General features: G+C 31.9%; 1 protein-coding gene across 1 annotated transcript; it reads right to left on the bottom strand.

Annotated features, from left to right (window-relative positions):
* Positions 1 to 749: 749 nt before the first annotated feature.
* LOC117920854 (importin subunit alpha-9) lies at positions 750 to 10,979 on the bottom strand. Its single transcript, XM_034838516.1, has 11 exons — positions 10,807 to 10,979; positions 10,082 to 10,301; positions 8,636 to 8,789; positions 8,177 to 8,279; positions 7,342 to 7,526; positions 7,072 to 7,151; positions 4,996 to 5,146; positions 2,260 to 2,338; positions 2,126 to 2,184; positions 1,745 to 2,050; positions 750 to 1,350 (listed from the first exon to the last, which is right to left on the bottom strand). The coding sequence occupies exons 1-11, from the start codon at positions 10,856 to 10,858 to the stop codon at positions 1,186 to 1,188; spliced, it is 1,554 nt and encodes a 517-aa protein (XP_034694407.1). The 5' UTR covers positions 10,859 to 10,979; the 3' UTR covers positions 750 to 1,185.
* Positions 10,980 to 16,171: the final 5,192 nt, after the last annotated feature.

Raw genomic sequence — 16,171 nt, 5'->3', positions numbered from 1 at the left:
GTTAATTTTCTAGTGGTACAATGAATTTAAAATTATCATGTAATAGTGGAAAAATTATGATAAGGAGTAATAGGATGATAGTATTAAAAGAAATATATGATTTTTTTTTTAAATCCAAAAAGGTTAAAACATATTTAATTTTATACCATGAAATTTATTATTGAAATTACATTTATAATATTTTTATTAAATAATAAAAAATTATTTTATATTTTATAAATATAAAATATCACATAAATAATAACTAATTAACTTATGGATATTTTCTAAAAAGTCTATATCACATTAAGGTGATATTTATTTATTTTTTGAATAAAAAATTAAATATTTAGTTTTTTCTATTGATATAAATAACTAAATAAAAAAAATCAAATATTTTGATTTTTTTGTATTTAATTAAAAAACAAACGACTTAATCTTTTAATTCAAAATAACTTCTTTTTATTTATTTCTATTTATATATTTTTTTTTTATGAACGTAATTCATATGTTATAAAAATGATACTTTAGACATTATATTAAAAATGAAAACCAAGAGTGGTAAAGATTTCAATTTCATATGCTTGTATGGTTTATTTAAAGAATTGATTAGAATTCTAATATCACTTCCAAAGGAAGTATCAGTACAAGAACAAGCGTTTTCATAGCTGACTAATATTTATTTTGAATTGATAAAAATTGATTGAAATTGTGTGAGCCTACCAAGAGAGATTTCCAAGCTCCAAATTTCCTGTATTCGTCACAAACTCTCGGCAATCAAATGGGGCTTATAAATAAGAAACAACACGAAATTTTTGTTTTCCAGATTAATAGGTTACAAATTCAGGAAAATGAGTCCATTTCCCAGTAAACGTAAAGATGATCACTAATGTGCAAAGCGATTTAATATACAGTCCTCGACCAAACCCAGCAACACAGAGAAATGGAAGCTAAAAAATTTACATGTTTGACAACAAGAAATTCTCCAGATCCCCTTCAGATGACAGACATGTTAGATGATCAACCTACAGCAGATGAGACTTCCCCATGCAAGATCATATGTAGTGTGGACCCTAAATTTGGGTCGAACTTGCAGCAAACATTGCCAAAGAAGACTAAGAAAAAGGTGTAGTATACATCACGGATGAGGGATTGGAACCAGGGGTCATTCCAAATCCAGGCATCAGTTGGGCGAGGATGCTTTTTCTATTCGTCAAGCCCATATTCCTCCCCAAAGTACGTATCAACTAACCCGTTTGCCATGTTTCGAAGGTCTTCGTTTTCATGAAATTGGAATCTTTCCATTGCATCAATCCCATCCTCTCTCTCCACAAGCTTTGGACCCTCACCATTTGGCATCCCCCTTAAGACCTGTGTGCCACCAAATATGAACACTTTTTTGAGTAAATCACAAAGAAACATGCATCCTTTCAATATGGTATTCCTCACCCAACACAACGTTCAGTCATGATAACTCATTCAACGAAAAGGTGCTAAGATCAAGCAAAGTCATTTAAAAAAGGAAAAGATGGTATGGTCCATGTCTGTCAATTCATGAAGGCACATCATATTTTAAGTTCCGAATTCAATAACAAAAATTGATCACAAATATCATAGGGAGGGGGAAAACAAACTATTCAATCATTCAGCAACAACCAATAAGACGAACCAGAAACAAAAGCAATCTTGTCTAATATGCAATGGACAATGAACAAAATACTAGGTATAACTAGCCGCAAATTGACAGGGTATTATATTTGCTTACCAGCTCCATGAATTGAAGCCCAAGCTTTGCAGCCTCAGTATCAGCAGATCTGACCAAATCAATAAAACCCGGGAGGCAACCTCTACCAACAAGTGAAACCAAGTGTTCCAGGATCAGAGCTGGCTTTCCACCACCTTCTGATGAAACTACACACAGGTTGCCCAGTGCATATGCTACCTCTTTCCTTATATGAAATGGTGCTGTTGAAAGAAGGCGCAGTAACAATGGTACTGCTTCACTTGAATATATCAACTTCTTGTGTTCAATGGAACCAGCAGCTATATTGGATAGCACCCAAGCTGCTTCCTACATAAATGATAAGCTTCTACTGAGAATGGGTGACCATGATTAATCTCATGATAATAATGACAGACAATATACCTTCTTCAAGACCCGGTGCTCACATCCCAAACATTTTACAAGTGCTGCTATAAAATTATCTGAAAATTCAATAGATGTCAGTATTTTTATGAAAAAATATGTGCAACTAGGAAGGTAAAGAAGTAATTGCTAACCTGTCATTTCATGTCCAACCACAAGAATACAAGTTGCATGACTAGCACCAGCTCCAAGGTTTCCTAAACTTCTCAGCACCTAAAAGGAAAAACTACGTCAGAATAATCCAAAGAACCTACCAACAATTTACAAGCCCGTTTAAGAAACAACCATTATTCAATCTACAGCTATGTTAGTGTATAGCTGTGGAATTAAATATATCTTCCATCCTAGTAGACTACAACATACATGTTATTCAACAACTTGTAAGCTTGTACATCAGCAACTTAAAGGCTTGGTTTGACATGATTTGCAAGGAAAAAATCTTTCAGCAGAGATTTCAATCATGGAACTTGGCTATCCTTCTCTGCATGCTCTTATCAATTTCATAACAATGGGATTATAAAATAAGCTGTTATAGATACTCCTGATGATCTCATGATCATTACAATGAAATTTTTTTATCATCTTGTGTGCCTAGGCTGTGTTCCTCCTACTTGAGTCCATTAATCTCACAGCAAAGTCTAAATTTAAAAACTAAACCTTTCCATGCTCGCTTCCATCTAATTCTTCCATTAATAGGCAATAAGTAGAGATCATATATAAAAGGACATGATAAAAAAATAACAAAGAAGAAAATGTTATTAACAGCAAATTTTTTAATTTTCTAAAAAAGCATTAACAAAATATTGAGGAATCACTTGATGAGTTTTGGACTTAAAATGATACAGAGACATGGTTGTTCAACAAAGTAAGGAAAGATTTTGCATGGATTGATCAAGCCCTTTTGAAAATTTTGAGCCATAATATTCTTGATCTTTTCCTTCAATGGCTTTAAAAGGCTTTAAGAACAACATTTTGGAGAATGAGAGAGAAAAACTAAACAAAAAGGAACTACTTGCCTAATTAAAGAAGGAAACAGAATTATATGGGTGCACCCAACACCAGGTATTAGGAGGAAGACTGACAATGATGAAGACAAGCAAGCAATCCAAAAAGTCTAAAGCAATGCAGCAAAAACTTAAAAATGAAAACTCTCATTTTGTAAGCCTGTATGATTGTTTTTAAGATGATATAAAAACAAAGGTGAATTAGGACTTCCCTGTGGTGGATAAAGCTGGACACCAAGGTGCTCAATTTTGAAAATGCCTAGCAAGTTTTCATTCTTATCAAGAACAGCTAGTACTGTCAGTTGTGTACCAATTTAAGCACTTTACAGTAATTCAGATGAAAAAATTGTCAATACAAAAATTATGAGAATTTGGATAAGATGAACCACATTCCATTTGAATTTTGTTCTAAAAACCCAAAGCCACCCAATGGATCTAAGACTCGAGAATTCAATGGTGGAAATAGCCAAGGAAGAACCTAAAAATAGCAGGAGCATCAAAATATCCGATACAAAATAACTTGGGGTGAGAGCAACTTTTTTGCATGAAAACAAATACATATGAATGCAAGTGTGCAGTTCCAAATTATGTTACCACATATAAATTATCATTCTCAGTGTCTCCCAAGTAAATACCATTTCATTTGTTGTGCACAAGCATAAAAATCATTTTTACTTGATGCACAATCACCAAATATATAATGATGCTACTTCTCCCATTTCCATGCGAACTTTCACAAACATGAATAAGTTTAAGTATCTTTTTTAGTAATATCATTTCATCATTAATTTTTGCACAAAAGTGCTTCATTGAAAGAATATATGATGCATTCTTTTTCTAATTCTGTCAGACCATTCATCCCAAAATTATCCAACTTATTCAAAAGTATATATGTTTGAATAATTACTCTAGGTCTCTAATTCCATATTCTCTTTCTTCACTTTTACATCAAATTCATAATTATAGAAATGCCACCTCTAATTGTGCATATCATACACAAAAGTTTGTTTTATGATCATTAGTGTTGCCTTTTGTTAGCAGCCTCTAGTATTGCCGCCCATTTACCAGATCTAGCTAATAACGCCAAAAGTAAGAATCTGACACTCGACAATGGAAGCAAGAAAACAAATCGGAGTAATCCTTAATTTCCATTAGGTTAAGAGAAAATTAGTTCCCAAATGAATAATTTGAGGTTCCAAGGTGAGACACTACGATAAACGTTGCATTCATTTAAAATCTTCTAAGGCAGGAACAATGACCAGAAGGAAGAAAATGAGCAACATTGATAGCTAAATGAGAACAGAACAATGAATCCATGACTCAAAAACTCACAGCAAAATCATAGATTGCAAACATTATTTCTGGCTTTCAGCATCCAATGGATCATTTCCTAGAATCCTTCCACAGCACATAAAAAAATAGTGGGTGGAAATTTTTAACATCCAGATCAAATAAGGCCCTAAAAATATGATAGAGAATCTGGAAAGAGAGGATTATTTAACTTTCAAGGATAAGCATGTATGGTTTGAAGAATTGAAACGCTACCCTTCTATTGGAACTTATTCTGAAAGCATTATAGGGGATTAATTTCACTACAGTTTCCACTAATTGAGATCGCATCATCAACAGCAAACAATTACCTATCGGTAGATAATTTATATCATACCTGCTATAATATATAGATAAGAAAATATTTCCTAGATAGAGCCCCACATATTGCAGCTTTTAAACAAGAAAAAAATGTAAAGCCACAAATTTTTCTCCTCACCCTCTTCATTTAACAAAAAGAAGTCAAAATAACATTATTCAATAAAAAAGAAATTAAAACAGAGGGTCAAGCAAATTTAGTCACTTTTTTTGCATTACCGGAATGAGCAATTGCAAACTATTTGATGTTGCTAATCTTTCAACTAGTAGTTGAAGGAGATCACTCTTCACCAGTATGCTAGTGGCAGTGTCTGAAAGGGCTGAGAGATAAACTACCACCCATGCTACTTCAGTTGCCAACTCTTCATCCCTGAATTTGACCAATAATCTAATTATACTTTAGCTCTGTTGTTTCAACATAAAACTTTACATTAGTGAAATTTTTGCGAATAAAAACAAAAATTTCTGGGGCAAATTTGACCAATATAATAACTATCTTCTGTAAGTTACATGATAAAATTTCTCAAAGAGAAATGGACAGTGAAAACAACTTATTTCTCAAGAAAACTCCTCAATAATAATTTCCTGTCAAAACAAGGGAGCTTTAACATCATAAATTGTGAAACATAATTTCAACATACCAATGACATAAAACACTAAGCCAAATATGGTAAGATCTAATGCTAGGTGGCTTTTGCTATATTGCTTCTTCTGCAGATTCCATAAAGAGGAATAATGGAACATCACCCTGAGTCCAATTTTGAAGAAGTTCAACACAAGGAAATGACAGACACAAGTAAAAATATATGTACAGTAAACATCAAATAAATTGGAGCACCAAAACATTTTCACGAAATAGTTCAGCTATAAGTAGAAAGCCAACAAGCAAGAAAGTCACCACAGAGAATGGAGACATGAAGCTGGAATACTCAATGGACTACTGTACCCCTTAGGCACTTTTTTTGTAAAATATTATCTACCTATCAAAATACCACTTGCATTGAAAATAAAGCTGTGCACAGTAACAAGATATAAGATAGGTATGGACCAGAACTGGTGACAGAACACAAAACAAAGAATTCTGAAAGATTTTTAGGGGGGAAAGGGAAAAAAAAAAGGCAACAATTGCGTATTAGTCCCTGCTTGGTGCCTTTACATCTCCTTTCCTAGTTATCCTAAATATAAAATCCTCTTCATCTGAAAGAAATTTTAAATAAGAACAATGTAAAATAAAATAGAATTTTCCTTGGAACAAAATAAATTTAAAAGCTTCAGCTTTTAAAATAGAGAGACTGATTAAGGCTTTAGTGTGTGTGTGTGTGTGTCTGTTCTGGAAGATTTTATGGGGGGAAATAAAAAAGGAAAGGCAACAATTCTAAAAATAGTCCCACATGGTGCATATACAACTTTTTTCAGGTCATCCTAAATACTAAATCCTCTTCATTTAAAGAAGTTTTAGATAGAAATGATATCTTTTAATATAGAACATTTGCTGAAATGGAGATGAATTTGCAAAACATGGCATTTTAATATCATTTTCCATTTTAAATCTAGAATTTTAATGGTGCTTTAGCTTTTGAAATAGAAATCTAATAGATAGATAGGCAAATAAAGCCCTTGCATATTTTTCCATCCTGAACTTGGTCTTTGACGAGCAGCAGCATTGATGCTAGTGAGGAATCACAGGTAGCTAGGTGCTTGAGGTGTGTATCAACAGTATCATATTAAGCTGGGGTCTTGGTAGTTGGTATTCAGTAGTATCACTATGTATGCCATCAAGTTAATTCAAGGACGTATCCCTGAAATGTCTCACAACAGAACTAATTCATCTACCATAAGTTCCAGAAGATGTTAATAATTTTTCTACAGTAAAAATTTTTCCTGCAAAGGCCCACAAGATTAAGAGTCTGTCACTGGTTTGGCTTCTTCTATGTAACAGGTAAAGAAAATACAAAACAGTGTTCACATCCAAACCATCTCTATTTCTTCCCAAGGGGCAAATTTCTGTTCATACCCTTGACATTGGCAAAACAATCTGGCTTTCTCAACAGAATTTTTCCTTTTACCCTGGACCAAAAAAAATAATAAAAATTGATAACAAGGAAAATTGATCCATATAGAGGAGGACTAACGTAGACAGAAGAACTACCAACTATATCTTGGATGTGCAACCTAGCTAAGTCATTGTTTTGATGTGGCCTAAAATGGTATCTCAAACTTCAAGACAGCAGTTAAGAAACCTTACAGCATTAAATCTATAACTATTTTCAAGTAGCAAAAATGGCAATTACTTACCCTTTTCTCAAATGCCTAAGAATTGCATCTAGTACCCCATCAATTTGTATAAGTTCTGATGCAGCTTTAGGATCTGGTCCCTACATTCAGAAATATTGAAATTATATTGCAAATGAAATTTATAAGAAGAAAAAAATGAAGAAGATGAAGAAGGGGTGAAGCCCATTAGAAGAATGTTTGCAACCTAAAGCTATTAGGTTGTAACCCTCTGCATAGTTCTTTTAATTGAAAAGATAATTAGAGACTATCTTAAGCAAAAGGGTTCAAAACCTTGATTAGATTCGATAATGCCCAAGCAGCTGTTCTCACAGTTGAACCCTTATTTGGCACCATCATTCTAGCAAGAGGTGGTAAGGCTCCTTGTGATAGTAGAATATTTCTCAGCTCCTCTCCTTCACCAGCAACATTTCCCAACGCCCATGCACACTGCTCAGCAACAGGAGGGGAACTCTTTTCTACACAATAAGTGCATTTAAAAATGCAAAACCAGAGTCAGAAAGATCCTAATGCTTAATGACCCTAAACCCTGTCCCTCTCCAAAATTAACTCCATATTATACACTAACTTGCCATCCTAATTGTATAGTATAGATACATGGACCTGGAAAACATGTATAAAATTGGGAGAATTATCTAAAAGACAGTGGTTTCACTGTCTTCTTTTTATAATAAAGTGTTGTTCATAACAAGGAAAATGGTCTACTGAAGTGTTCAAGAACAAGATCCTACACTAGGTTAGGACCAAGGGTAAACCAGTACCAGTTGTAGGAAAAAAACTCAACCCCATGTTTGCTAAAATGGTTATTTATCAGTATGCACAGGTAGCAAAACCTGTTAAAACCTTAAGGATTTGTGCCTTATTGAAGAGTGGACTCAATGTATTGGCAATGGTCTCCCATCATTTCTTGGTTTCAATTATCAACTTTCAAGTGGTCTTTTTATTTTTTTTCTTTCAACAGCTGATTTTCAAATGGACTTTTATAATCACTCAAATTATCTTATAATGTTCTTAGACCTTTCAGCTCAAAAGGTTGATCAAAATTTTACTTGTAAGAAGAAAGAGAAGATCATTCATATCAAAAGGGAATGCAGAAACCATTACAAACCTCCCAAATGAGCAATAAGTAGTGGTAATGCAGGCAACAAAGCTTTTGTTTCTTCTGGTTTTCCAGCTGCAATATTTGTAAGGCACCAAGCTGCCTCAAGCAACTGCAATATAACAATTGTAATTATAATTGTGATAATAATCAGAAAGTTTTCTTTTAGTTCTCCCATGCCAATTTTAAATGGTAAGACAAACAGTAATCCACACAGATGCATTCTCTTTTCAAGCAAACTCTAAATCATAGGAAGATAAAAAGTGTCATTCTTAATGCAGAGAAGACTAGTAGAGGATGGGCACCTAAAAGAACTAAGATCTGCAACTTCCTCCACTTCCTTTCTCCTTTTATTGTGGAAAAACACTTGATGCCTACTTAGAAAACATTTGCATGCATATGACAAAATTTCAGACCAAGAAATGAATGACACAACAAATATACAAAAATATGAGAAATTCTTAGAACCTGCTCATCTGGAGAACCAAATGAAAGACACTGCACAAGAACAGAAACTGCTCCAGCTTTAAGAGCAGCTTCAATTGGAGGGAATTCGGATCTTGATAATAGACGCCTTAAATCACGAAGGGCACTCACCCTCTTCTGCATTGCACCTTTTCCCCTAAAATTCACAAATTGAAGATGGTAAGTCAATTGCAACAGAAATTTGAGGAGAGAGCACCTACAACGTAACTACTCATCAGGGAATGTAAATGATGTCCCACCCCAACCCTGCCACACCAACAAGGGCACAATATAGCTAGATCATGATTTGTAAAAGACGGAACATAAATAAATAAAAATAAAATAATAAGATAATGAAACATTTTAATAATAAGAAGAAGAAGAAGAAGAAAGTAAGAAAGAGAAAAAGAATATACTTATCAAAAAAAGAAAAAGAAAAAGAATATTTCCTTCTCCAAGAAAGAAAAGAGATAGAAAGAAGAAGAAGCTAAAGCATTAAAAATTCAGAAGTCAAGAAATGTTGCTTGTTTTTGCTGCCTTCACAAAAAGGAAAATCTATTTCCCAGTGATCTTAATTCATAAATATCCTTGAAGCCCACCTCAAATGGCAAGGGGTTGGCATGAGGAACTGGGAGTTTCTGGGTTCAAAGAACAATAACAACAACAATAATAAATGGTAGAAGTGATAGCAGCAGTAGTGGTGAGAGTAGTATTAATAATAATAATAATAATCTTGATCCCAAGCTAATAGATGATCACCACAAATGTTCCAAAACAACCCATTCAATAAGCATTTTACATCCTCAGAATTGATCAGAAAAGAAAAACAATGCCTGTCTTTCCAGAATCACTTCTTAAACATGCATAAATGTCGCTGTAAAATCCATTCACTTTTAAGTTGACTTCCCTAATACTTTGTATTGATTTCTACAAAGACACTCTTTAGGGGTTCCCGTTACTCTCCAAATTTCTCCTCCATTACATTTTCTGTATCTTCACACATCAATTACCACTTCCCAGACTGGCAACTATTGCTCATTTTCTCAGAAGGCACCAAACTACTGCTCTGAGCAAACAACTAATTATTAAGAAGAATAAAAACACACACACAAAGATTAATATCTGCTAATATATTAGACCGTTGCAGAAACTATAGTTTGTGTATGTCCATTAAGAACCTTGAATTTATGTAACAAATTGGCCAGCAACCCATTAGTTATGGGACTTCTAGAAGAGCTAGTGAAAGAGGTCTTGTTCTTGGAGTAGAGATACATGACCATCTCATAAGTCCTAAATGATTTGCTTCCTATTTTATTCAATCATATCTCATTTTCTTTCTAATCCATTGCAAAATATTGGCTAATAAACTAATAATATATGACCAAACTCCTGTAAAATGGTGAAATGCAGCTCTCCCTATTTGTCCGGCAATGCTAAGAAGTCACATACTGATAAATGACCGTTGACTTTAACTCTTCCACAGCTGAAGAAGTCTGTGTCTCTAATATTGACTGCTCTTCATCAACCATCATATCACCATCAACTGGAACATCACTGTCGCCGCTAATCCCCACCCTGCAAAGGCGCTTCGTGCGCACCAAAGCTTCTCTTCTTTCCTTTCCCACTGTAATAGCTTGTTGCCTCCTTCGATTTGCCGCCACATTCCCAACTGGAAACCAACCAAAGAATTAGAAATTATGCAATGGAACAACGAAAAATACTCCTTTATGAAATTAGATACCAAGGGAAATCTTTTGTGAATATAAACCAACCCTCGTCTTTTGAATTGCATAAAATCCCGTTTGGATTCTGGGAAAATGTAGGGAAAGTAGAAGAATATAAATTTTTGAATCGTATATTTTTTATTTCCCGAGACCCTGGAAAACAACCCTCCATTAAACTTAGCCTAATACCACTAGCTTCCGTGCTAGAGTCAGGGTTTCCAGTTCTAGGTTACCAAAACGAATATAAAAGAAATACAATTCAGAATTTCCTCTTGTTTTCTTTCTTTTTTTCTCGACAGCCAAGAGCTCAACAACTAAAAAATAACAAATGAACTGATATGCACACAACTCGCAAAGGGATAACATATATCTGAAACCAAAATTCTTTATGTTTAACACACGGAGAGCGAAGGGACAAAGAAACGATCGTGAGAATGAAAGTGAAGATGCCTGAAGACTTGATAGGGTCTCTTCTATGCGAAGCCAATCCATCATCAGCCATTATTGACAACTAAATCGAAGAAGCAGATGAACGAAGTGGGGTTTTACAGTAGAGATTCCGGCAAAAAACCTCAAGCGCCAAAATCCTCCGCCTTTTTTCTCCTCTTTCGGTTTTTTTATTTTTATTTTTTTGTTTTTCTTCCTTTCTTTTTCTATTTTTATATTTATCACGTGCCACACCTCACATGTTGTGCGCGTAAATATCTATTGTTTTAATTTATAATTAAAAAAAAATAATCATTTTTTAAAACTTATAATTTCAATTAAATACGTCTAATCCTTCTCCTGCATGATATATCCGTCATTTAGCATTGAAACTACACACAATGAACATAAATGTAACATTGGAAAAACAACATAATTAAGAGTATGTTTGAAATCATTTTATTCAAAAAAAAATTAATTAAAGTGTTTTTATTAAATTTATTTTTTAAATAATCACCTATAAGATATTTTTAAAAAAAACATTACAAGCGTTTTTTAAAATTTGTCAAACATCTAATTTTTTTTCAAAAACATTTTTTACTTTAAAAACGTTTCTTATAATTACCGTCAAATGAATTCAATTAAAGCGAACTTGTAAAAAAATTAAATCTAATAAAGCTGATGAAAATCGATTTAATTTAATTTAGATGGACTTGTTGTATCTAAAAAAATTTGAATTATCACCCAATAATAATTAAATAGTTTAGTAGGTAATGGTATAAATAAGCTTATTCAACGGTGGACAAATATAAATTACAAGAAATACAAGTGAAAAATTACAAATCAAAAATAAATTTCATGGTTATTGAAAGTTAAATTGGTTTAGTCATTTCAATCAAATTTTGTCGAATACGTTTGGGTAGGAACAATTCCAATTCTCTCATCTCTACTTGTGCTGTTACTTGACCATCACATTGTTTTGACTCTTGAGCATTCGCGCTATACTGCAAATACAAAGACATGCAGATAGAGCTAATATGAATGCAGGTGTAGGTGTACCACATAAAAACAAACTTCCAATTTCATAAGGTAGTTAGCCGACCAAGAAAAAGGAGTTTGCTAATCCTTCTTTACACGTCTAAAGCAATATCTAAAGACAACTTTTATGAGTAACCGACATATTATAATAGAGAATGAAAAGCAAGATGACAGTTACTATTTTACTGAGCGTTTATTTGCGAATATTTAAAAAAAAAAAATTAAGTACTTTTAAAAATTAAATTAAATTTATGAATTTAAATATGAAAATTAGTTTTTTCAATTTACTTTTTTATGAAAGTGTTATACATTTATATACAATATAAAAATTTACAAAGCGTTTTTCATATTTATAATTTTTACTGGTGACATCATATAGAAAACAATTTAAAATCGACATGTATTCTAAAAAAATAATATATTTTTATAATAAAATTTTTAAAAATTATTTTTTGTCTAAGTTAATAGGGAAATTTTGATTCATGGCACAGTACTTATGCGCTTAAGTGATTTTGTAATTTGTAGTATTCTTTCTATGTCAAACGATAGTATAACCTTAGTAGATTTGTGAGTGATGAAATTGATTTTCGAAAAAATGTTAGATTTGGTAAGTGGATTTGGAGACACAAGTATTCGACTAACTAAAGCTTGTTTGGATTAATTTATGAGAATGGAGGAATCGGGTATCAAATCAATGAAGATATTAGGGTATCGAGTCGTTAGAAGAACCGGACATTGAATTTATTACATCAAAGACATTGATCCCGGGCACAAACATGAACCGTTTAGAAACCTTTGACCCTGGCCCTGCTAGTATCCTTGCGAACGCTTGATATGGTCAGATCCATGCATTCGAACCAATCACTAGCAAACATTTCCAACATCGTTGCTCTCCTCCTAGCAAACTCTTTTAACTCTAGAAAGTTATCCCACAAACTTCAAGAAGAATAGACCATAAAGGTTTACTAGCACAAATACCAAAGGTTACATGTACAATAAACAAATCCCAATGTAAAAGTTCTATCGTTTCCTATTAGTGGAAGATATTAGATAACAAGTATGAGGAACAACCGAGGAAAAACTTGTTTTGTCTTATCAATAGGAAAAAGCTTCGCTACCAACTAGTCATGTGTTGCTTGATACACAATTGGCCAGCCAATGGCAAAACATGATAGGATCTCAAGCATTTGATCTCTTAACACGTTACTTCCCAAGGAAAAGCTCAATGTTGTTGATCGACCAAAGTCCAGTGGAAGTGACCTATAAAAGGAAAGGCAAAGTGTGAGGAAGTATGGTAAGTTATCTTCTTGGGAAAGAGAGGATAAGTCGAGGAAAAGTGTAAAAGCTCGAAAATCAATTGGAAACACTCATAAGCGAGTTGTGTAACAACAGATAACATACAAATCAATTTTCTTAATGATTATTTGTATATTATTTTGATCATTAAAAAAAATAATTACCATTTGAATAGATTTTTGAATAATCAAAAAACCTTTTTTTTTAAATTAAACAAAAAAAAAGTTTTTATTCTTACTTTTACAATCATTCAAACTTTTATAACACTAATATTATCGTTTAAAAAATATGAGTTACGCTTTAGTTAAACTTTCAACTGAGCAAAAAACACAAAGATATCTTAATTCTGCTTAACCTACGATTAAATAATGAGCTTAAGATAAAATTTAAAATAATATAGACAAATGTTTTATGTTTAGTAAAATATTTTTAATATTAAAATAATTAATGGAAAAATTACAATCATAGCATTAAATAAAAACCAAAAAATGATCCCAAGTATAATGGACTCGTGTGCTTTCTTTTGATTGAAAAATGGAGATTAATTTATTATCTTTTTTGAGGTTTTGATTAAATATGTTTAACTTTTATTGGTTTCAAATGTTGAGATATTGACTCACATATTTAACAATGATACATGACTAAGCTATTCGCTTATTGATATTTATTTTGTATCAGTTTTTCATAGTATGAGTCACCTTATGTGTAGAGCCCATTGTCATCACAGACCTTAGATGATGAACCTAAGACTCGTGAGGCCCAATTTCCAAAGGGTATGGTCCCTAAGGTAGGAGGGTATAAAATCGAAGGCTAAGTGTCTGTTCAGTTTGATCACATCATTTGAAATAAGAACAGACTTGTTTTCTTTCCCGCTCCCATCGTCAGAGATAATCCAGAAATAGGTGGTGCCCTCCACAGCCTTAGAAGATCCATACCTTGTTCATTCAACACTTAAAATGGAACCAGGTTAGTTCAGATTCTGTATGTTCCCTTTTTGTGGAAATGTTTGGCATAATTTCTTCATATGATTCAACATGCGATTCCTGTATAATAATTGGATACAAGCAAAATGGAGTTCCAACATCAAATTCCATTGATTATTCACCTTATTTTAAATGCGAGGAAAAGTGAGTTAGAATGACAAATAAAAAACATATGAGAGGTATTTGACGAAAATTATAATCAACAAAAAAATAAATTTTTGAAAATAAATTAGATAAGCGAATTGGTCATCTTCAAGCATCAAAATTTGAAAAATATAAAGATAAACAAAATTCTCAACTAAAACAAAAAATTGAAAGGTTCTATCAAGGATGGTAGTTCGTATTAATATATTGTGTTCATGTTGTGTCAAAGCCTAGACATTTTACTATATAATTCAACCAACCTAATTATGAAACGGGTAATACATCTTATCATCTACTTAAGTCATTTAATAATCAAGTTGAGTCAAATTTTATAATTAATTAATGTCCCAACAAGATATGTTTATAACTCAATTCACCTGTCTATTTAAAAAGCAAATTTAGAATGGGTTAAATAGTTTAAAAATATGAGTTGGTTAATAACGAAATTATTAAATTGATAAATTCATATCAAATTCATATTATGTGTAGTGACTCTAAAATTACTTATTTATTAAACGGGATATGTAAGTAAAGATAAATTTGACTTAAACCCATTTATACTCGATCTAAATCCATAAATTCAGATCAAATTCATATTATGTGTAGTGACTCTAAAATTACTTATTTATTAAACAGGATATGTAAATAAAGATAAATTTGATTTGAACCCATTTATACTCTATATAAATCCATAAAAAACATGTTAGGTTGGTATTAGTGCTTGTAGTAAATGGTTGTATAGTACCAATTTGAGTTTTAAATCCAACTATAACTATCATGGTACAATGACTCTCACATCATTTGGTACTTAATTATTGTATTTATTCTCATTGAAATTAATATTGTTAATTCTTGTTATGGAATAAAAGGAAAGAGAGATGAAAATTACACTCAAAGATGTGTGTATCTTCTAATTTATTTTACAAATCTCTTATTTGGCGTGTTATTTGTAGCATATTCAAACTAAACAACAATCTCAATCCCATCTCATTATTAAGAATCTCAATAACTTTAATTTGATTTAATGAATTAGAAATAGTATGATATCCCATGAATAAATGAGAGGTAAAACATTCTCAAAATTTTAGTGGATTAAATTAGTATTGAATTGATAGTCAAAATCGCGACTCTAGTTTAACAAAATTTGAACTCAGACAAGTGATATATCGTATATATATTTGACATGTGACATGCATTCAAAAAAGGTAACATGTGACAAAATTTAGAGGGTTACAAAATTAAGTTTTACAAATAAAATAAAATATTTTAATTGATGTCAAAAGAAAATTAAAAATAAATATTACCTTATTAGTTAATTTTTTAAGAAAAAGAAATCTTCTTATTCAAGTCAAAAAGAGAATTAAAAAAAAAATATAAAATCAAATAAGTTGCTAAAAATAAAATAATGAAATTATCTAAATTAAGCAACCAAATATTTGGGATTATAAATTTAATTACTTAATTTCACTTGTAAATAATGTTGTCTTCCTTGGATTGCCAAAACAACTTAATTCACAAAAAGAAAAATATTTCATAAAATTTATCTACAAGTTTGAGAAATGTCAAAAATACTACACATGTTTTTCGACATTTAATAATTTCAATTGATGAAAAAATCAACATAGATTGATTTGTTATCATCTTTCGAATTGTGATTAAAACGAAATAATTATATATGAGTATGTAACTCATAATTAATTAATTTTAATTCAAAGTTTTGTTTGTATGCACCAAAATTTTGTGTGTAAACAAATAATCAAATAAACATGGAAACTCATATTTAATGGAACAAGAGTTTTTTGATTTATCCAAAGTCGATCCAAACCCACAACAAGGTTTTCTATAGCAACAAAAGGATTACGAGGTAGGTTTCAGTATAACTTGATCGTAATGGCGGCTGAGGTGAATCAGGCCAAAGTGTCTCACCT

Source organism: Vitis riparia, chromosome 8 (assembly GCF_004353265.1).
Source record: "Vitis riparia cultivar Riparia Gloire de Montpellier isolate 1030 chromosome 8, EGFV_Vit.rip_1.0, whole genome shotgun sequence".
In the NCBI taxonomy this organism is placed as follows: Eukaryota; Viridiplantae; Streptophyta; class Magnoliopsida; order Vitales; family Vitaceae; genus Vitis; species Vitis riparia.
The sequence above is the reverse complement of the archived record's forward strand: the minus strand, read 5'-3'. Positions and strand labels throughout refer to the sequence as shown.

Bases quoted from the DNA above. Each gene is read 5' to 3' on its own strand.
- LOC117920854 (XM_034838516.1), bottom strand. From the start codon at position 10,858: ATGGCTGATGATGGATTGGCTTCGCATAGAAGAGACCCTATCAAGTCT. The intron at 5,147-7,071 runs GTAAGTAATTGC...GGTCAAATTCAG, and splicing joins CTTAGGCATTTGAGAAAAGG to GGATGAAGAGTTGGCAACTG. The intron at 1,351-1,744 runs GTAAGCAAATAT...GGTGGCACACAG, and splicing joins GGCTTCAATTCATGGAGCTG to GTCTTAAGGGGGATGCCAAA.